Here is a 17474-nt window from a genome sequence, read left to right as displayed (position 1 = left end):
ACGGGAGGGTCCCACTCTGACCACCGGGCACACTGGCTCCTGGATCTCTAAGGAGGTGCTAATCTAGCCTCTGCCTGAGGCTACTCAGCAGGAGCCAGCTGTGAAGGACCTTGGGCCAGCTGCAGCTTGTTAGGTAATTTTCAGATTGCAAAAGGCCAGGCCTTTTATATGCAAAAGCCCCATGCATGGCTTGCGCGGAGCAGGGTCCCAGGGGATCAACAGGGCGGAGCAAGCAGCTATGGCTGCCCTCAGAGGCCCTGCTTCTCAGTGTCCTGGCAATCGCTGCAAGCATCTCCGAGAGAAAGCTGCCCTCGAGTTCTGACCGATGCCAGACAGTCCAGATTCTCCTGTATGAGTCTGGGTCCCCAGAAACTGATCCAGAACTGGAGCTCAGAGCTTGAGATTCCTTTCCGATTGAAAAAGACAACCGTGTCCTCAGCCACCCGCCCTCTCCGCATGCGCCTCCGTACCTCTGTACTTCACTTCCGCACCGCACCTCCTCTGTGTCTCAGTGTGCTTTTCTCTTTCCTTCTAGTTGTAGAATTTCCACTCAGCCAGCCTTCCTGTGGTTCTGGATGATGTCCATTCAGTCTTTTAATTGTATTCTTGAAGTGGTTGTGCTAAGCAGCAATCTCCGGTGTTTACCTATGCCACCATCTTGGTTTTTTTTCCTTAACTCTTGTTCCCCGCACTACACATTCTCAAGAGAAGCCCTCATAGCAGAAGCATGAAGGAGCACTGGCAAGTTTTGCCTAACCAATTAACTAGATCTGTGTGAATAGGATAACAGGGAGGTCTGTTCAGAGAAATGATGATGGGAGAATTATGATAGGCTGGGTAATTTCATTGGAGGGTAGCAAAAATGATATTCTATCTTAGACAGTATGATTGAATAGCACAAAAGTGTGATTTAGATAGGAAATAAGAACCAGTTCTCCTGAGATATTTTTTAGTGTCTCTCTCAAATTGATGGCAGATATGCTTTCCTTGGATATATGCTATGCAATGTTTTTTGTTTGTGGTGTAAGTTTTGTCTTCTGAATAAGACTTACAAATTCATTAAAGACAGGGATTGGGCCTTTTTTTGTACTGTCTAGTTCTGGGCTTATAGTGGATGTTCTCTACATGTGTTTTTGATTGCCATTTTATAAAGAGCTGTTTTTTTAAATCTTTACCTGAGGATATTTTTCCATTGATTTTTAGAGAGAGTGGAAGAGAGGGGGAAAGACAGAAGTATCAATGTGAAAGAAACACATTGATTGGTTGCCTCCTGCACAAGCCCCGACCAGGACCTAGACTGGGGAGGAGACTGCAACAGAGGTATGTGCCCGTGACTGGAATTGAACCCAGGATCCTTTGGTTCGCTGGCCGGCGCTCTACCCACTGAGCCAAACTGGCTAGGGCTAAAGAGCTTGTTTTCATAAAAATGAAATCAAAACACTGACAAGTTTAATTTTGTGGAACAATGATTTTTTTTGGGGAGGGGAGTGATTTGAAGGAGGTGACAGATCATATAAATGCGTGTTTAAAGGTCAGAAGTGCTTTTAGGAGCACAATTTGAGAGTAATGAAAGCACGATAATTGAAGTAACTTTTTAAAAAAAGTGATAGTATTGAAGATATTTAGAATTTGCCCTAGGGCTAGCCTGAACATAGTCTCTGACTGGCTGAAGCAAAAGTAATTTTTGTGCTTTTTGGCATATAACCTAATAGTCCGAGAAATCATTTCCATAGAAGGAAGTCTTTTCTAGTTTTGTAGGATATAATATTAAGAAGAGTAAAGATTGAATAAAGTTTCCTGCTTGTCAACAAAACAGGATAAACCTCCTGAGACAGGGCCATATGGAAGCATCCTGCTTGAGTGCCCATGTGCTTGGGGTGAGGTTGGGGCAGATGGTACAGGCAGGGTTCTTGGCTACTTGGTCAGTGGTTTTAGAGATGGTTTTAAGTTAGATGCTAGGTGCTGTGGAAGGGCTGTTATATGTTGTATGTATTGGGCATATCTGCCTAGCAGGTGGAGTGAGCTCAGTGAAGGATATTGATGAGTTGGGTAGTTGGGGGCTAAGATAAGGGAAGAGGTGGGGAGATGCTGACCTGGAATGATATCTGCAATTTGATCTTAACCTCCCTCTGAGATTAGGGAGAGGGAGACAAGATATGCTGAGAGAAACAAGATTCTAGATCCCTGGCCTCTTCTGTTCTCTGGAGCCTTCAAGTAAGATATCGCAGAACTAGGATTTTTCTTTGTTCAGGTGCAGCTCCTTCATTTCCCTCCTATTATAATAGCCTCCTTGTTTGTTTTTTTTAAATATATTTTATTGATTTTTTATACAGAGGAAGGGAGAGAGATAGTCAGAAACATTGATGAGAGAGAAACATCGATCAGCCGCCTCCTGCACATCCCCCACCGGGGATGTGCCCGCAACCCAGGTACATGCCCTTGACCGGAATCGAACCTGGGACCGTTCAGTCTGCAGGCCGACGCTCTATCCACTGAGCCAAACCGGTTTTTGGCCGGATTTTTCTTTTTAAGCTTGAAGCTGTTTGATTCCTTTGTGAGAGACTAGGCCAGAAGCTGTATTTATAGAACTTGTTTTGACATATTATCTCACCCTGTCCCTTGTCTTCTTTACTGGAATTCAGCTATTGGTGCACTTTCCCTGGTAGAAAAGGTTGATTGAAGAAAATGTACACAGAGATGTACAGCCGAGTGATTGAAAATGGCTCCAAACTTTGTAAATAGGCCAGCCTTAATATCAGTGGAGTTGCTGGTGTAATTTCAAACAGTGTAGTATAACTACCCAGCTCACTGTGGCACACTGCGAGTTCACCTGGACAGTGGCTGTTTCCACACACAAGTTTCAGGCAAAGCAGGAAACAAACAAAAGTACTCTTTGGAACAGCATGGGTTGGGCTTTTTCTTTACTTTGTCCCTCATAGTTTCAAGGGTTTTCTTTTAAAATTTTTCTGTAGAATGGCCTTAGCTGGTTTTTCTCAGTGGATAGAGCATCAGCCCGCGGACTAAAGGGTCTCAGGTTAGATTCTAGTCAAAAGCATATACCTAGGTTGCAGGTTTGATCCCTGGCCCTGGTCGGGGCTCGTGTGGGAGGCAACCAAGTGATGTGTCTCTTTCACATCAATGTTTCTCTCTCTCTGGCTCTGCCCCTCCCTTCCACTCTCTAAAAATCAATGGGAAAATATCCTCAGATGAGGATTAACAATAAAAACTTACTGTAGAATAGGTAACATCAGTTTGTAAATAATTCAGCCAGTATTCCACACTTGCAGCTTTGTTAGCAGTTTTTTCTTTATCCTTCCAGAGTTCTGTTTATGTACAAACCATGTGTAATTCCTTTCTTATATAAATACTAGAGGCCCAGTGCACTAAATTTGTGCATGGGGGTGGGGGTGGGGGGTCCCTCAACTCAGTGTACACCCTCTCCAATCTAGGACCCCTCGAGGGATGTCCGACTGCCTATTTAGGCCCGATCCCAATGGGAGGTTGACATCCCTCTCACAATCCAGGACTGCTGGCTCCCAACTGCTTACCTGCCTGCCTACCTGCCTGATTGCCCTAATCATTTCTGCCTGCCAGCCTGATCACCCTCTAACCACTCCCCTGACAGCCTGATTGATGCCTAACTGCTCTCCTGCCAGCCCGATTGCCCCTAACTGCCCTCCCCTGCAGGCCTGGTCGCCCCTAACTGTCTTCCCCTCCTGCCCTGGTCGCCCCCAACTGCCCTTCCCTGCTGGCCTGGACATCCCTAACTTCCCTCCCTTGCCAGCCTGAATGCCCCTAACTGCCCTCCCCTGCTTGCCCGATTGCCCATAACTGCCCTCCCCTGCAGGCCTGGTTACCCCTAACTGTCCTCCCCTGCTGGCCTGGTCACCCCTAACTTCCCTCCCCTGTCGGCCATCTTGTGGCAGCCATCCTGTGTGCACATGGGGGCTGCCATCTTGTGTGTTGGAGTGATGGTCAATTTGCATATCACCTCTTTATTAGATAGGACTAGAGGCCTGGTGCATGAAATTCGTGCATGGGTGGGGTCCCTAGGTCTGTCTGGTGATCAGGACTGATCTGTGGGGCGACTGGCAGGGCAATTGGCCACCTTGGCTGGCCTGGAGCCACCTGCTCACCAGCCCCGCCCCCCACCACTGCCACCGGTTGCCTCCCTCTTCAGGGCAACCATGGAGCAACCAGTGCTACCTTCCTTGGCTGGGCTGGGGGCAGCTCTTGGCTGAGCGTCTGCCCCCTGGTGGTCAGTGCTCATCCTAGCGACCTGTAGTTCGGCCATTTGGTTGATTTGCATATTAGGGTTTTATTATATAGGATATCCTTCTGATCAATCCTTAATAGAGGTTGGAACTGCCTTTCTTTTTTTTTTAATATATTTTATTGATTTTTTACAGAGAGGAAGGGATAGAGATAGTCAGAAACATCAATGAGAGAGAAACATCGATCAGCTGCCTCCTGCACATCCCCCACAAGGGATGTGCCCGCAACCCAGGTACATGCCCTTGACCGGAATCGAACCTGGGACCTTTCAGTCCGCAGGCCGACACTCTATCCACTGAGCCAAACCAGTTTCGGCGGAACTGCCTTTCTTATTCTCTTTAATAGCTGCAGTATTCTGTTGTATTGCTATACTGTAATTTTTTAACCAGCATCCAAATGATACTTATACTGTATGTTCCCAGTTTTTGCTCTTATAAATAGTATTCTTACAAATGACCCTTTGTATACTCTGTGTACATCACCTACTTGAGGGATATATTTCTAGAACTGGAATTGCTGGATTCAAAGGGCATGTGCAGTTTTCAGTGTTGATAAGATACTTAAGATCTTTTAAAAATGTTTAGCAAGGGATATTATCCTGATATTATTAGTGATCAAAAAGGTCTCAATGCAATGGCAGTCAAACTGGCATCCCAAAGAGTTACTAGAATGAAGATATGATCTGAAATGGAAGATTTAAGAAACCTTGAGATAAGTTTTATTATTAAAAAATTTTTTTTTCTTAATGGATATTGTTTTCATTTTTTTAGATAGAGTGGAAGGGAGGGGGAGAGTCAGAGAGAGAAACATCAATGTGAGAGAGACACATTGATTAGCTGCCTCCCCCGGGCACCCCTGACCTGGGCCATGGATGAAGCCTGCAACTGAGGTATCTGCCCTTGACTGCAATAGAACCCTCCACCCTTCTGTTTGAGGGTCAATGTTCTAACCACTGAGCACCAGCTAGGCCGAGATAAGTTTTAATATCAAGCTAGCAATCATTATCACCACAGCAGAAGTGGGTTGCCTGGAGTAGGCAGGAGGAGCCCCTCCTTTTTTTTTTTTTTTTTTTAAATCCTCACTGGAGGACATGTTTAGAGAGAGGAAAGGAGAGAGGAAAAACAAACATCAATGTGAGAGAGTGAGAGAGAAACACTGAATGGCTGCCCTTTGTAGACACCCCGACCGGGATTGAACCAGCAATCTCTGCTAGACTATGCTCAACCTGCTGGGCTGCACTCTTTTTAAAATTTAAAAAAAATTGTTTTATTTTAAGGGAATTAGTGATGGTAGCTGAATCTGCAAGTCATCTCTTACTCTTAAAATGTTAGTTTCACCCATTTATGATCTTTACCAATTAGAAAAAACATTTGTGTTACCTGGCTCATTCCGTCCTTTTACTCTTAAAACTATCAGATGGATATGAGACCATTTAGTCATCATAATTAGCCTTTAAATTCCAAGTTGTTATACTTGAAGTTCAGTAATCACTTCAGACAATAAAAGCAACATACTATTTTGAGCTTCCCCTCTAAAAAAGCACTTTACAAATGGACTTATTTTACCAGAGTGCCATGATTCCAGAAAGTACAACTCTCACTGGCTGATTATGGAACCTGGCTCACTTAATTTGTTCTCTTCATTTTAATTCCCTCATCTGAAAATGGGAGTGAAAATGCAAAAGAATCTCCTTTGAGCACTCAGAAAAATAATTATAAAGTCATTTCCAGAGGTTATGTATTACAGAAATGACTCTTCGGAGACATCAAGATTATAAAGTAATTTTAGAAGTAATTCTTGACAGTGTTTTAGAAAAAAAATTAGTCACATTCTGCCTACATGGTACTGACATATGGTGCAGCCCTGATGAGCTGCACAAGTGGGCTGAAATCAAAATGCAGTTGGAGAGGAGCAGTAGTGACTCACTAGATGAGATGGCTTTGGCCTTATGGCAGGGCAGTGAAACTAAGGCGGAAATGGTGGTCTTAAAATATGGCCAGATTTAAGCAAGTGATACATGAATATCATGGGAAAGTGTAATGACTGAGCCCTCAAGTTTAGATTAGGTGCTTTGTCTCAGTCCCTGTAGGTAGGTCTTTAGAGCCCCCACTTCTACCACATAATGGGAAGTCCGTGCTGCCTGTGATTTCTGTGCATGGTTCCATGTCTTGAAGGTAGAGGCCACTAGTCAAATATTTAATTTTGATATTGCCAGAACACTGGGTTCAAATTAGAAAGATACATGAAAAAATTAGCAATTCTCCCCAGAGAAAGCTACATATTAGCTTAGCTACCATGTGTAAATTACTGCTGCTACATCCAGAAATGTGCTGCCAAGGAAACAGGAGGAGCTAGAACAGATGAGATTCCTGCCCCCACCCTCGACCCCCTATAGAGAGCTATAGTAGGAGAGAGTGAATACTTGGTGGGGATTTGAGAATTACTTTGAGAGTATAGGCATTTTAGAAGGAAGTAGGAAAAGAGGTTTAAAAACTATGTATTTTACATTCCCTCACTGCTTAACCTGAACACCTCCAAAATAGAATCTCCATCAGGTGAGATGGCTGGTTTAGGTGCCTATATAGTTTGTGGAAGGATCATATAACTGTACAAAAGATGGGATGACAGGGAAAGGAAGGAGAAACAAAGAGCCAACTCTCACCCTCATCCAACTTCACTGCCTTTTTTAAAAAAATATATTTTATTGCTTTTTTACAGAGAGGAAGGGAGAGGGATAGAGAGTTAGAAATATCGATGAGAGAGAAACATCAATTCAGCTGCCTCTTGCATGCACCCTACTGGGGATGTGCCCCCAACCCAGGTACATGCCCTTGATCAGAATCGAACCTGGGACCCTTGAGTCTGCAGGCTGATGCTCTATCCACTGAGCCAAACCGGTTAGGGCACTGCCTTGTTTTTTTTTTAGCAATTTCAGAGGACTGGATAATTATGTTGGTTTTGTAAAATAGGTGTTGTTATATTTATTGGTTGGTTGTGACATATAGGAAGGATGTTATTGGCAAAATCAGGCCAATTCTGACTGATTCTTAAATATGGGCTGCTCACAAGAAAATGTTTATAATTGTAAGTGAAAAAAGTAGGTTACACAATAGAACATACAGTATACTTACTTTGATAATAATTACGATATATACTTGAGTGTGCATGAATTTTAATATATACATAGAAAAGAGCCTGGTAGGCTTTTTTACCTAAAGGTTAACCTATACAGGTAATTTTTTTTAAATTGAGGAAGTAGAAAAGTTAAAGGGAAATAAGTACTTAGTAAGTCTTCTATTAAACAGTAAGGCTGCTCATAACATTGCTTTTACCGAAATACCCGCAGTTGAAAGCGGGGAGACTTTTTTTTTTTAATGAAAAGGTATACATATTTATGTGCAGATATATTAATGTAAATGTTAATGCAAAATTTATAAATTAGACCAGATAAACTAGGGAATCCCAGTTCAACAATTGAAGGTCTGATACTGTGTTATCTTTATTCCAGGTGTCTTTGAGATATAAGTAGAAAAGAGAAGGAGGGACTTATTTGTTCACAAAATGATAGCATATGAAAAATACTTTGTTAATACAAATTTAGAAATGAGATTTATACATAGTTTCTCCTAGGTGTATCTCATATGTGGTGGGAATTGAACTAGACCTTAAATAATGGTTTGAAATCTGTTTGGAGAAAATAGTATTGTGCTTTTAGATGATTTAGCGATAATCTGGATTAATCTAGTCCTGTATTCCAGTTTTATAGATGAGGAAACTGAAGCCCGGGAAAAGTGACTCACTCAAGATCACACAAATGACATCAGATCTGGCCTTTGTCTAACATACCGTTTTGTTCCTTTGCAGCAGAGAGAATCAAAGCTCAGGTGATTAGAGAATCTGATGAAAATTTTAGATTCTCTCTTCAGGAAATCTCCCATATCCATCTTCACCCACTTCCGCAAAAAAAAAAAAAAACAGAAGAAGGAAAAAGTCATGGGTTTATAGACCTACGACTCCCCTTTCTTCAAAGCTCATCTGAGGACTTTGAAGAGATCTTAAGTTCTCAGATTAAGAAACTTGATGAAAAAGGCAAGACCTTAAAATTGTTGCCACATCTCACAACAATGTTGACATACTGAACTGTATTAAACATTGTTAAGATGGTAAATTTTATGTATGTGTTTTTCCACAGCTTTTTTTAAAAGCTGGGAAAAAAATTGTTGCCACTAAATAAAGGATGAGCATTCTGGCCAGTGGAGGAGATGAGACTGGGATCTGTTTATAAACTCTTCTACTAGGGTCAGGGAGAGGACACACATAGATGACTCAGTCAGTAAAGAGTCAGAAGCCCTAAACCTAAGCCTGAATCATGGAAATAGTAGTCACAGAGCAGTGTCACAAGGGAAGACGGATTTTTGTATACCTCACAGAGCAAGTGTTAAGTTCTATCCCTGTCGACCAAGACAAGTCAGAACTAAGCCTAGTGCAGTACAGGACCCAGATTGTTCAACATAGAGTAATTTATTAGAGTGGAAGGAGATTCTCTGGGAATAACGGAACTAGAAAGGAATTTACTTCCTGCTTCAGTGTACCTGTTTAATCCACTTAGTCATCCCCATTTACAGATTAGAAAGCACTTGGTGAATAGTTTTTCTATGGTCATTCAGTCTTGGGTCCACCTATTTATTGCTGAGTGCTTTTCCATATTTTACTTTATTTTAATGCACTAGTCTTCTGAGGTAGATTCTACTCCATTAGTTGTGATGTGTGTGCCCAGGATCTTGGATTAGAATCTGAAGGCAACTGTTATTTCTCTGCTACAGGTTCCCAAGGAAGATAAGTAGATTGGCTACCCCAGTCAAACTGTACTGGATTTTAGCACCATTCTCTGGTGGAGTTTTGCATAGAGATGAACCTGGCTAGTATGATAAGTGTGGAAAGCTTTGAAGGTGATCCTATTATGTGGTTACTTGGATTTCTAGAGTATGGGAGCAAGAGGACATGCAATTTTCCAAAGCAGTAAGCCCAGCCTTCCTTCCTATTGAACCAGCCACATAATAGGCAAAAAAGAAAGGACTTTGCAGGCAGTCTAACAGGTAACAGACAGACATTCTAAAGTACAATTTTCCCAAGTCATTTTTATCATTCTCTCCTCTTCCAGTTAGAAATTTGTACAGTGGCTTGAGTTCTAGTAATCCCTTTGTTTCCTTTTGAGATAGGTAGTCAAGTCTTCTTTTATAGGTGAGGAAACTGACACTGAAATAGATACATTAACTTGCTCAGAGTCACTTATCTACTGAGTAACAGCATGACGTTTTCACTACCCTTAATTGTATCTCTCATGTGACTGAGACTTCCTACATTTATCTATTAGAAAATTTGTCTTAGAAGAATGGTCAGACTCAACTTTATGGCCCTCAGCATTTAAACAGTCTTTTCGTTGGTTTGTGTATATGATATGATCTTCCTTGTACACAGTTTTTAACCTGAGTTCTCCTTTCACCCAAGGTTTGAAGTGTCTGGCTTTGAACATTTTTTTTTTTATCCTCACCTGAAGGTATGTTTATTGATTTGAGAGAGAAAGAGAGAGAAATGATCAGTTGCTGACTGGGGATCGAACCCGAAACCTTTCGGTGTATGGTATGATGGTTCCAACCAAGTAAACCACTTGGCCAGGGCTAAAGTATCTGGCTTTATATTCCAAACTTCTTCATTGCCTGGATTCAGGTGATCTTGACAGTTATTTAATTTCTTTGAATCTTTTCTCATCTATCAATAAGGTTAGGATAGGTATGAGGATTAAATATAAAGCACCAAGATACTGCACAGCATATAATAAATGCTCAAAAAATGTTAGCTCATAATTATTATCACTTTGTAAATACCTAGACATTTCTCCCTACTTTCAGATAAGATTTACAAATTTTAAGTACCATATTTTATTAATTTTGAGATGCACACATTTATCATCTATGGCATCTTTAATTCCTTGATTTGTAGTAATCTATTCGATTTTACTGTTCAGAAAACCACCTCAGTTCTGATTTTATGCTTGTCAAGGAACATCTTTGTCTTCAGGAAGGGTGGGTAGAGTGCAGTGTCTCAGTTCTGGTTCTGGCTTTGACATTCAGGGTTCTTATACTTTCCAGTGTAGACTTCGTCCTTGTTGACTTTGAGCAGTTCTCTGTGTATATAGTTGGAGGAGTTGTCGATGATGTTTGTAAGGATTTGGGCAGCTTTACAGAATCGATCTTTACTTGCAAGATTGTTTGATAATGTTTAAAAATAAAACAAATTGGTTTTGTGGTTACTCTGTTTGCTTTTACCTTCAATTAACTTCCTTATCTTCTGACTTTTTTGGTTTCAGTGGTTCACCACCACCCTGCATTTACCGGGCTAGCGAGAAGCATTTACACAGGCAGGGACTTGGTTGCCTTTGAAGAATTTTATGCCTGGCACCTATTCAGGAAGGTTGCTTTGGGGAAATAACATGGCCTCTCTACATTAATAGCACGGTCCTTAATTGTGAAAAGAACTGTGCAGCCTTTAGCTTTATTGTAGTTTTCCATCCAAAAGCAGATGTTAAAAATGATTGTTTTGGTGACTTAGATGTATTGAAATTCAACCTCATGAATCCTAATCATTTTTTACAATTTGTCTGACATTTGGGGGCAAGGCTCTTTTAAGCCTTTTGGAACTTTGATTACCCATCTTTTAAGTTGATGGTGTTTTTAAATTAGTTTTAACTTGTTAAATGCAATTAATCTTTAAGGTATTGTGTACTTTAAAAATGGGAGAGGGCCCAGCCAGCGTGGTTCAGTGGTTGAGCATCGATCTATGAAAACCAGGAGGTCACAGTTTCAATCCTGGTCAGGGCACATGCCCAGGATGCAGGTTTGATCCCCAGTAGGGGATGTGCAGGAGGCAGCCTATCAATGATTCTCTCTCATCATTGATGTTTCTATCTCACCCTGTCCCTTCTCTGAAATCAATAAAAATAATTTTTTTAAAAATGGGAGAGGGAGGTAATCTTTTTTTTAAAAGAGGAAAGGAATTTAAAAATATGTATATTTTATTAATTTTTTACAGCGAGGAAGGGAGAGGGATAAAGAGGTAGAAACATCTGTGAGAGGGAAACATCGATCAGCTGCTCCTGCACACCACCTACTGGGCATGTGCCCACAACCAAGGTACATGCCTTTGACCGGAATTGAACCTGGGACCCTTTGGTCCGCAGGCTGCCGCTCTATCCACTCAGCCAAACTGGTCAGGGCTCTGTTTTGTTTTTTTTTAATCCTGACCCGAGGACATGCTTTTTTTAAATTGACTTGAGAGAGGAGGAAGAGGGAGGGAAAAGGGGGTGAGGGGGAGAGAGAGAGAGAGACATTGATATGAGATACGAGAGTGAAACATTGATCGGTTGTATCCCACATGTGCCCTAACTGGGGATCAAACCCGCAACCTGGGCACATGCCCTGACCTGGACTCGACCTTTCCGTGCATGGGATGATGCTTCAAGAGGGCTTTTCTTTGGAAAGAAGATACATTACATATCTGGATTATGAGATTTGTAGGCATGGCCCACTTATTTTTCTTTCCTTGGTTTTTTAGAGTGAAGACATAGTCCAGAGAGGGAGGTGTAAAGCTACAGGTATGGGCTAACTGCTGGATGGGTGTGCTCCGTGGGCATCTTTTTAACCTTCTTGCATGAGGCCTGTTGTGCAGATATGAAAAAATTGCCTTCAGAAAGGTGATGGCTTTTTTTCTACATTATGGGATATAATTTCCTGTTCTTAGGAAACTAGAAATATTTTCTAGCCCTTTCCCAACTCTCTCTCCTTAGGTAAAATTTTACAAGGCAGGCTTATCTCCCAATTGAACTAGTTGTTGCCTAGTTCTAATAGCTTTGGGAGAGGTGGGGAGAGGGAGGAAGGGAAGGAAGGGCGGGGGGGGGGGGGCAGGGGGAGGTGGTAGTAGTATTCCCCTCATCAACTACCCAGCTGACTTTCTTTCCCATTCTCCTTCATAACTGGAAGACCCCAAATAAACTAGAACAAGGATGAGGACAGAATTTAACTGATTTTACACAGATAATGTTACCTTCCTGGAACCAGAAATTATTCAACATACTGATTTTTTAATCATCACTGGACCTTAAATCAAAAATTACACTTAAGTTCCAGAGCTAGTTTGGTATCTGAAAATATGACCTGATTTGAAGGGTGGTCACAATTTGACAGTACACTCTAAGGGAGGTTCTGAGCAAACTTTTGCTGACAGCACTAAGTAGAGAAGAGGTCTTCTTTCTCTTGGTCCTTTGACACTGATTGGGGGAGGAGACAGTAGTGATTAAGGATGGGGGAGGCAATGGAAAACCTTTTAGATTTCAAAAAGGTGGTACTTTTTCTCCCTTTCTCCATGTCCTTTCAGTACACCATATATGATACTTTTACAGGCAAACCAACTTGGATACAACAGTCACTGAACTCAGTGCTTTTTGTCTAACAGTGATTTTAGATTTGAAATGAAAAATTACTTACAATATTTTTTTTGTTACTTTAAAACTCCCTTTCCCCCAAGTTCAGAAAAATTCATTGTCTGTATCAGTGATGGCGAACCTTTTGAGCTCAGCGTGTCAGCATTTTGAAAAACCCTAACTTAACTCTGTACCGTGTCACATATAGAAATTTTTTTTGATATTTGCAACCACAGTAAAACAAAGACTTATATTTTTGATATTTATTTTACATACTTAAATGCCATAACAAAGAAAAATCAACCAAAAAAATGAGTTTGTGTGTCACCTCTGACACGCGTGTCATAGGTTCGCCATCACTGGTCTATATTCTTATTGGAAACTTACAAAGTTTTCTGGCTTGTTTTAAATTATACTTAACTCACATTTTTTGCAAAACTCCCACAAAGTGGGATGCCAACGACTTTTTTACCAATTTAGGTCAGTATATTTTTGCATATGCAAGATACTGGATTGGGAGCTGGATCAGGAGACCCACTGATTTGAAGTGAAAATTTAAGTCCGTAAAGGTTTTAAGCTAAATTAAGTTATTTGGTTGATTATTTTCAAGTTGTATCAGTTGCTTCTTTTCTGCATTCCTTACATCATCTAATTGCCAGAAGTTGAGGGGCGGGGAGGGAGATAAACAGTCCACTTAACTGTCTGAGGTTACGACTTCCCTAGATTTTTATACTTTTCCATATACATACACTGATGGTGATTTAAAAAAAATTTTATTGATTTCAGAGAGGAAGGGAGAGTGGGGAGAGAGCTAGAAATACCAACGTTGAGAGAGACTCATTGATTGGCCGCCTCCTGCACACCCCACACCGGGGATGGAGCCCGCAACCCAGGTGTGTGCCCCAAACGGGAATCGAACTGTGACCTCCTGGTTCATAGGTCCACACTCAACCATTGAGCCATGCCGTCTGGGCCTGATGGCGATTTTTAATGACATAGATTCTCTTTTATAATTCAGCAGTAGGCTCTAATTTTCTGTAAGCTCATCTAACTAGACTTCACATTTTGCCCTTTAAACACATTTAGATTATCAGGGTGGAAGCATAAAATCCCTTCACCTGCTATTGAACTCCCTGGTTACACTATAGCCTGATATTTGCTTGTACCACCTGGGTTGGGGTTTTTTTCTCTCTCGCCTATACTTTGTTCTTTCACTCTTGACAAAACAAAGGCTGTGATTTCTAGCATTCTAATTCAGTTTTTAAACTGCTTATTCCACTTGGATATTTTAAAGGCAGGTTGTGCTATTCTTTTGAGGATTCCCTTATCTACCCATCATTTTAGTTTAAAAAAATTTTTTTTATTGATTTTTTTTTAAAGAGAGGAACATCAGTCAGCTGCCTCCTGCACACAGACTACTGGGGGTCGAGCTCTGGGTGCATGGCACAACACTCAACCAACAGAGCCACACCGGCCAGGGCTCTACCCATCATTTTTAATGATTTAGAAACTTAATGTTATAGCAGACCGATTGCCCCTACCTTCACACATAATAAGGCTTTGAATTGTTGCCCTTAGAAAATAGAGAATATTCAAAGCAAAGAAAATGGAGACAAACAACCAAAGAAAGAAAAGGAACTCATGAATATAAATTCAAAATATATTAGAATTAGAGAGCACAGGTGGTAAAAAGGGACTGAGGGAAAGTTAAGTCCTTTTTCAGGGACCCTTAGTTATCATTCTTCCTGCCAACTCTTTTTTTTTTTTTTTTAAATTAATTTCAGAGAGGATGGGAGAGGGAGAGAGAGATAGAAACATCAATGATGAGAGAGAATCACTGATTGGCTGCCTCCTGCATGTCCCCCAGTGGGGATTGAGCCTGCAACCTGGGCATGTGCCCTTGACCAGAATCAAACCTGGGACCCTTCAGTCCACAGGCTGACACTCTATCCACTGAGCAAAACTGGCTAGGGCTTTCTGCCAACTCTTTTTCTAATACATTCTTTGTGGGAAAAGTTTGGAATGTGTTTCTGATTTAGAAATTAAAAACATCCTGGGCATATTTTTTTGGAATAACTCTTAATTCTGCTTTTTAATTTTAACACTTGCATTTTATATTCCCATAATTGTTTTTATCATCAATTAACTTTGTAACCCTTTTCTAAAATTGAGTGATTTGTGATTAGTTTCTGTGATTCCCCACCCCAAGCATGTTGAATTTAATTATACTGAGCTAACTCTTGTGACCTGCCTAAAAAGAAGCATTCTCCTTCATGTAATAACATTTCCATCTTGTATGATTTTAAAAGTGTTGCTTTATATATTGTAAAGTGGATTTTAAAACATAAAGTCAATGCTTCTCAACATTTGGCTTGGTGAAAATTACTGTAAGGAGCGCACATCCTTTCATGCACTGAGCAGTGCCAGGCTACTCAGTGAAGTCTCCCACATTTAAGTACTCTGTTGTTCTAGATGTGATTCTGATTGAAACAGAGATATAATTACAAGCCATGTAATTTTACTGAATAATAAAAGCATAACAATAACCAGTGGGAGTCTTTAAAATTCGTTGATTCATTTTTAAAGGATTTTAAAAAAACCTGATTTGGTTAACTGATCTTACAAATTTACTCATTGGTCCAGATAGCTTTCTATAGGAGGAGGCATGGGATCAGCACCAGTGACACAGGAGAAACTAGGACATACCTAATGAGTAACTTAACCAGTCCCAGCTTGGGTTCCCATCCTGTGCCTGGCAGCAGGGCCTGGTGAACTGAATTGTGTGCCAGTCTCCTCTCACTTGTAGCTTGTTTTTGCTTCCTCCTTCAATGGAATGGAAGAGAGCTCCTGCTACTTCTGCCTCTAAATCAGTAGATCAAATGAGCCAGGGTCTCTGACAAAATAGAAAAGTAGTTAACTGCTATTATACTTGTAAGTTTTAGATGGTTATATATGGATATTGGACAGAAGACAGTTTCTACGTTCCTCAGTCACATGCAGGATAGGTGTCAGCCATTTCTATGCAGATGAGAACAGTTAGGCCTATACTAACTTGGGTTTTTTTTTAAGTAACTATACACATTTAGGAGTGCATTCGTTTACCTCTTTAAAGGCTGAATATAACTTCTTTTTTCAAAGTTCCCTGTGTTAACTGAGCTTGAGTGAAGTGAAATCTTTGAGGTAAGGCAACCCTAATGATAAAAATGAAAAGAAGGCCTGTGAAATTTGGGAACCTTCAGAGATACAGTTTTAGAGTCATCGTCTAAATATTGAAATGCCACCATTTGTTGTTTGGAGGGATGTGGAGCTAAATTGAGAACGGGAGCACCACATCTGCCTTATTGCTAAGTATATCCATCTCTACTGCTCCCCACAATAGAATTTTTGTGTTGCATTCATTAATCCTGATTTAGCAGGTTTAAAGGAGGACAGAACGAAGAGGCTTAGCCTGCATTTCTCTGCCCTTCCTTATATGTTTGAGTGCTTGTCCCTAGCAGGCCCCATTTCTTTTTCTCATTATTAGGAAAGTCAAACAACTGAAAAGACATTATTTTCTAGTACTCTGTCAAGAGGCAGAATATTACAATTCCATTTTCATTTTTTTGCCTTGTAAATTTTCTGGCAAATTAAGATTCAGAGTGAGGGAAGAAGTTCAGTTCTGCCTTGTGCCACCTAATGAATGTCACTGAAACAACAATTTTTAAAGACCCTCACTCTGATGAGGAAGCACACTTTGCTTTCAGCACCATCAGGAAAGCAAGGTCCAGTGCGGGTAGTCATATGTGAGCAGTGAGTTCCTGGTGTCCAGTTCCTCATCCAGCTTGCTCCTGGATGCTCTTGATAGTCCGAATCAGTGGTCCTCTCTATGTGACTATTCTGAGGTTAATTTGGACCCAAGCACTTGTGCTCATTGCTGTCTTGGGCACGTGGAAACTAAGTTTTGACCAACGCTAACAACCCAGTTTCCAAAAACATTTTCAGACCATGTAAGGTGAGGTGTTTTTTTCTTCCAGGTAGTTTCAGGTTTTGGGGGTCCTCAGAAACTAATTTGCAGGGAGAGGAGTTTGGAAGATGTGAAACAAGTTTCTGTTTCTTCTGCTCTGTTAGCCACTGCTATCTTCATGGATCTGACACTCGGTTTATCTGACAGTGCACTTAGTACTGCTTTGCCAGGGAAAATCACACAAAACAAGCCTGGTGCATCAGCACTTTCATTGTGTGCAGGGCTGAGCCTCCCTTCACATGGTCACATCCCCCTTTTAATCCAATGCTCCCTTTCCCTTCCCCAGTCCTGCCTGTTTCTGTGGCACTTATTGCTGGTTTCCCTGAGCTCCTGTTTCCACTTTGTGTTTTTTGCGGGGCCCAGGAAGCTAAAGCTGTGTGTATTTGTGGATCAGACAAGTGCAGCAAGTTATTATCATTGGCTTCTGAAGGGGAGAGTGAGGTGATGGCTGCGTTTAAGTTGGATTTCCTTCCAGAAATGATGGTGGATCATTGCTCTTTGAATTCCAGTCCCGTGTAAGTATTTTTGTTGTCTAATTTTTTATAAGCAGAGGAACTGGGTTGTTTTCTTTGTTATTTAATGTAACTGGTTCTTTTCCTTAAGAAGAAACATTTGGGTGAGGAGGCCAAAGTCCACGCTATTGTTATTTTCTTTTTTAATATATACTTTTATTGATTTCAGAGAGGAAGGGAGAGGGAGAGACAGATAGAAACATCAATG

The 17474-nt window shown here is 41.0% G+C and overlaps 1 protein-coding gene across 15 annotated transcripts in view; it reads left to right on the top strand.

The window, feature by feature from the left end:
- CELF1 (CUGBP, Elav-like family member 1) overlaps positions 1 to 17474 on the top strand; it is a 64451-nt gene that overhangs the window by 13565 nt on the left and 33412 nt on the right. For 7 of the 15 annotated variants that reach the window (XM_015569543.1, XM_015569542.1, XM_015569545.1 and 4 more), the window contains exon 1: positions 17097 to 17269. The exons of 1 other annotated variant lie outside the window; for it this stretch is intronic. In XM_015569543.1, the coding sequence (XP_015425029.1) occupies positions 17199 to 17269 (71 nt within the window). In that variant the 5' untranslated portion in view covers positions 17097 to 17198. Of the gene's footprint in view, positions 1 to 7074; positions 7097 to 9098; positions 9207 to 11886; positions 11927 to 15889; positions 15932 to 17096; positions 17270 to 17474 lie in introns of those variants that run through there. 7 more of the 15 variants (XM_015569547.1, XM_015569550.1, XM_015569548.1 and 4 more) reach the window with 6 other exon arrangements.

Source organism: Myotis davidii, unplaced genomic scaffold (assembly GCF_000327345.1).
Source record: "Myotis davidii unplaced genomic scaffold, ASM32734v1 scaffold265, whole genome shotgun sequence".
NCBI lineage: Eukaryota > Metazoa > Chordata > Mammalia > Chiroptera > Vespertilionidae > Myotis > Myotis davidii.
Note: the sequence above shows the minus strand (reverse complement) of the source record. Positions and strands in the feature narration are given on the sequence as shown.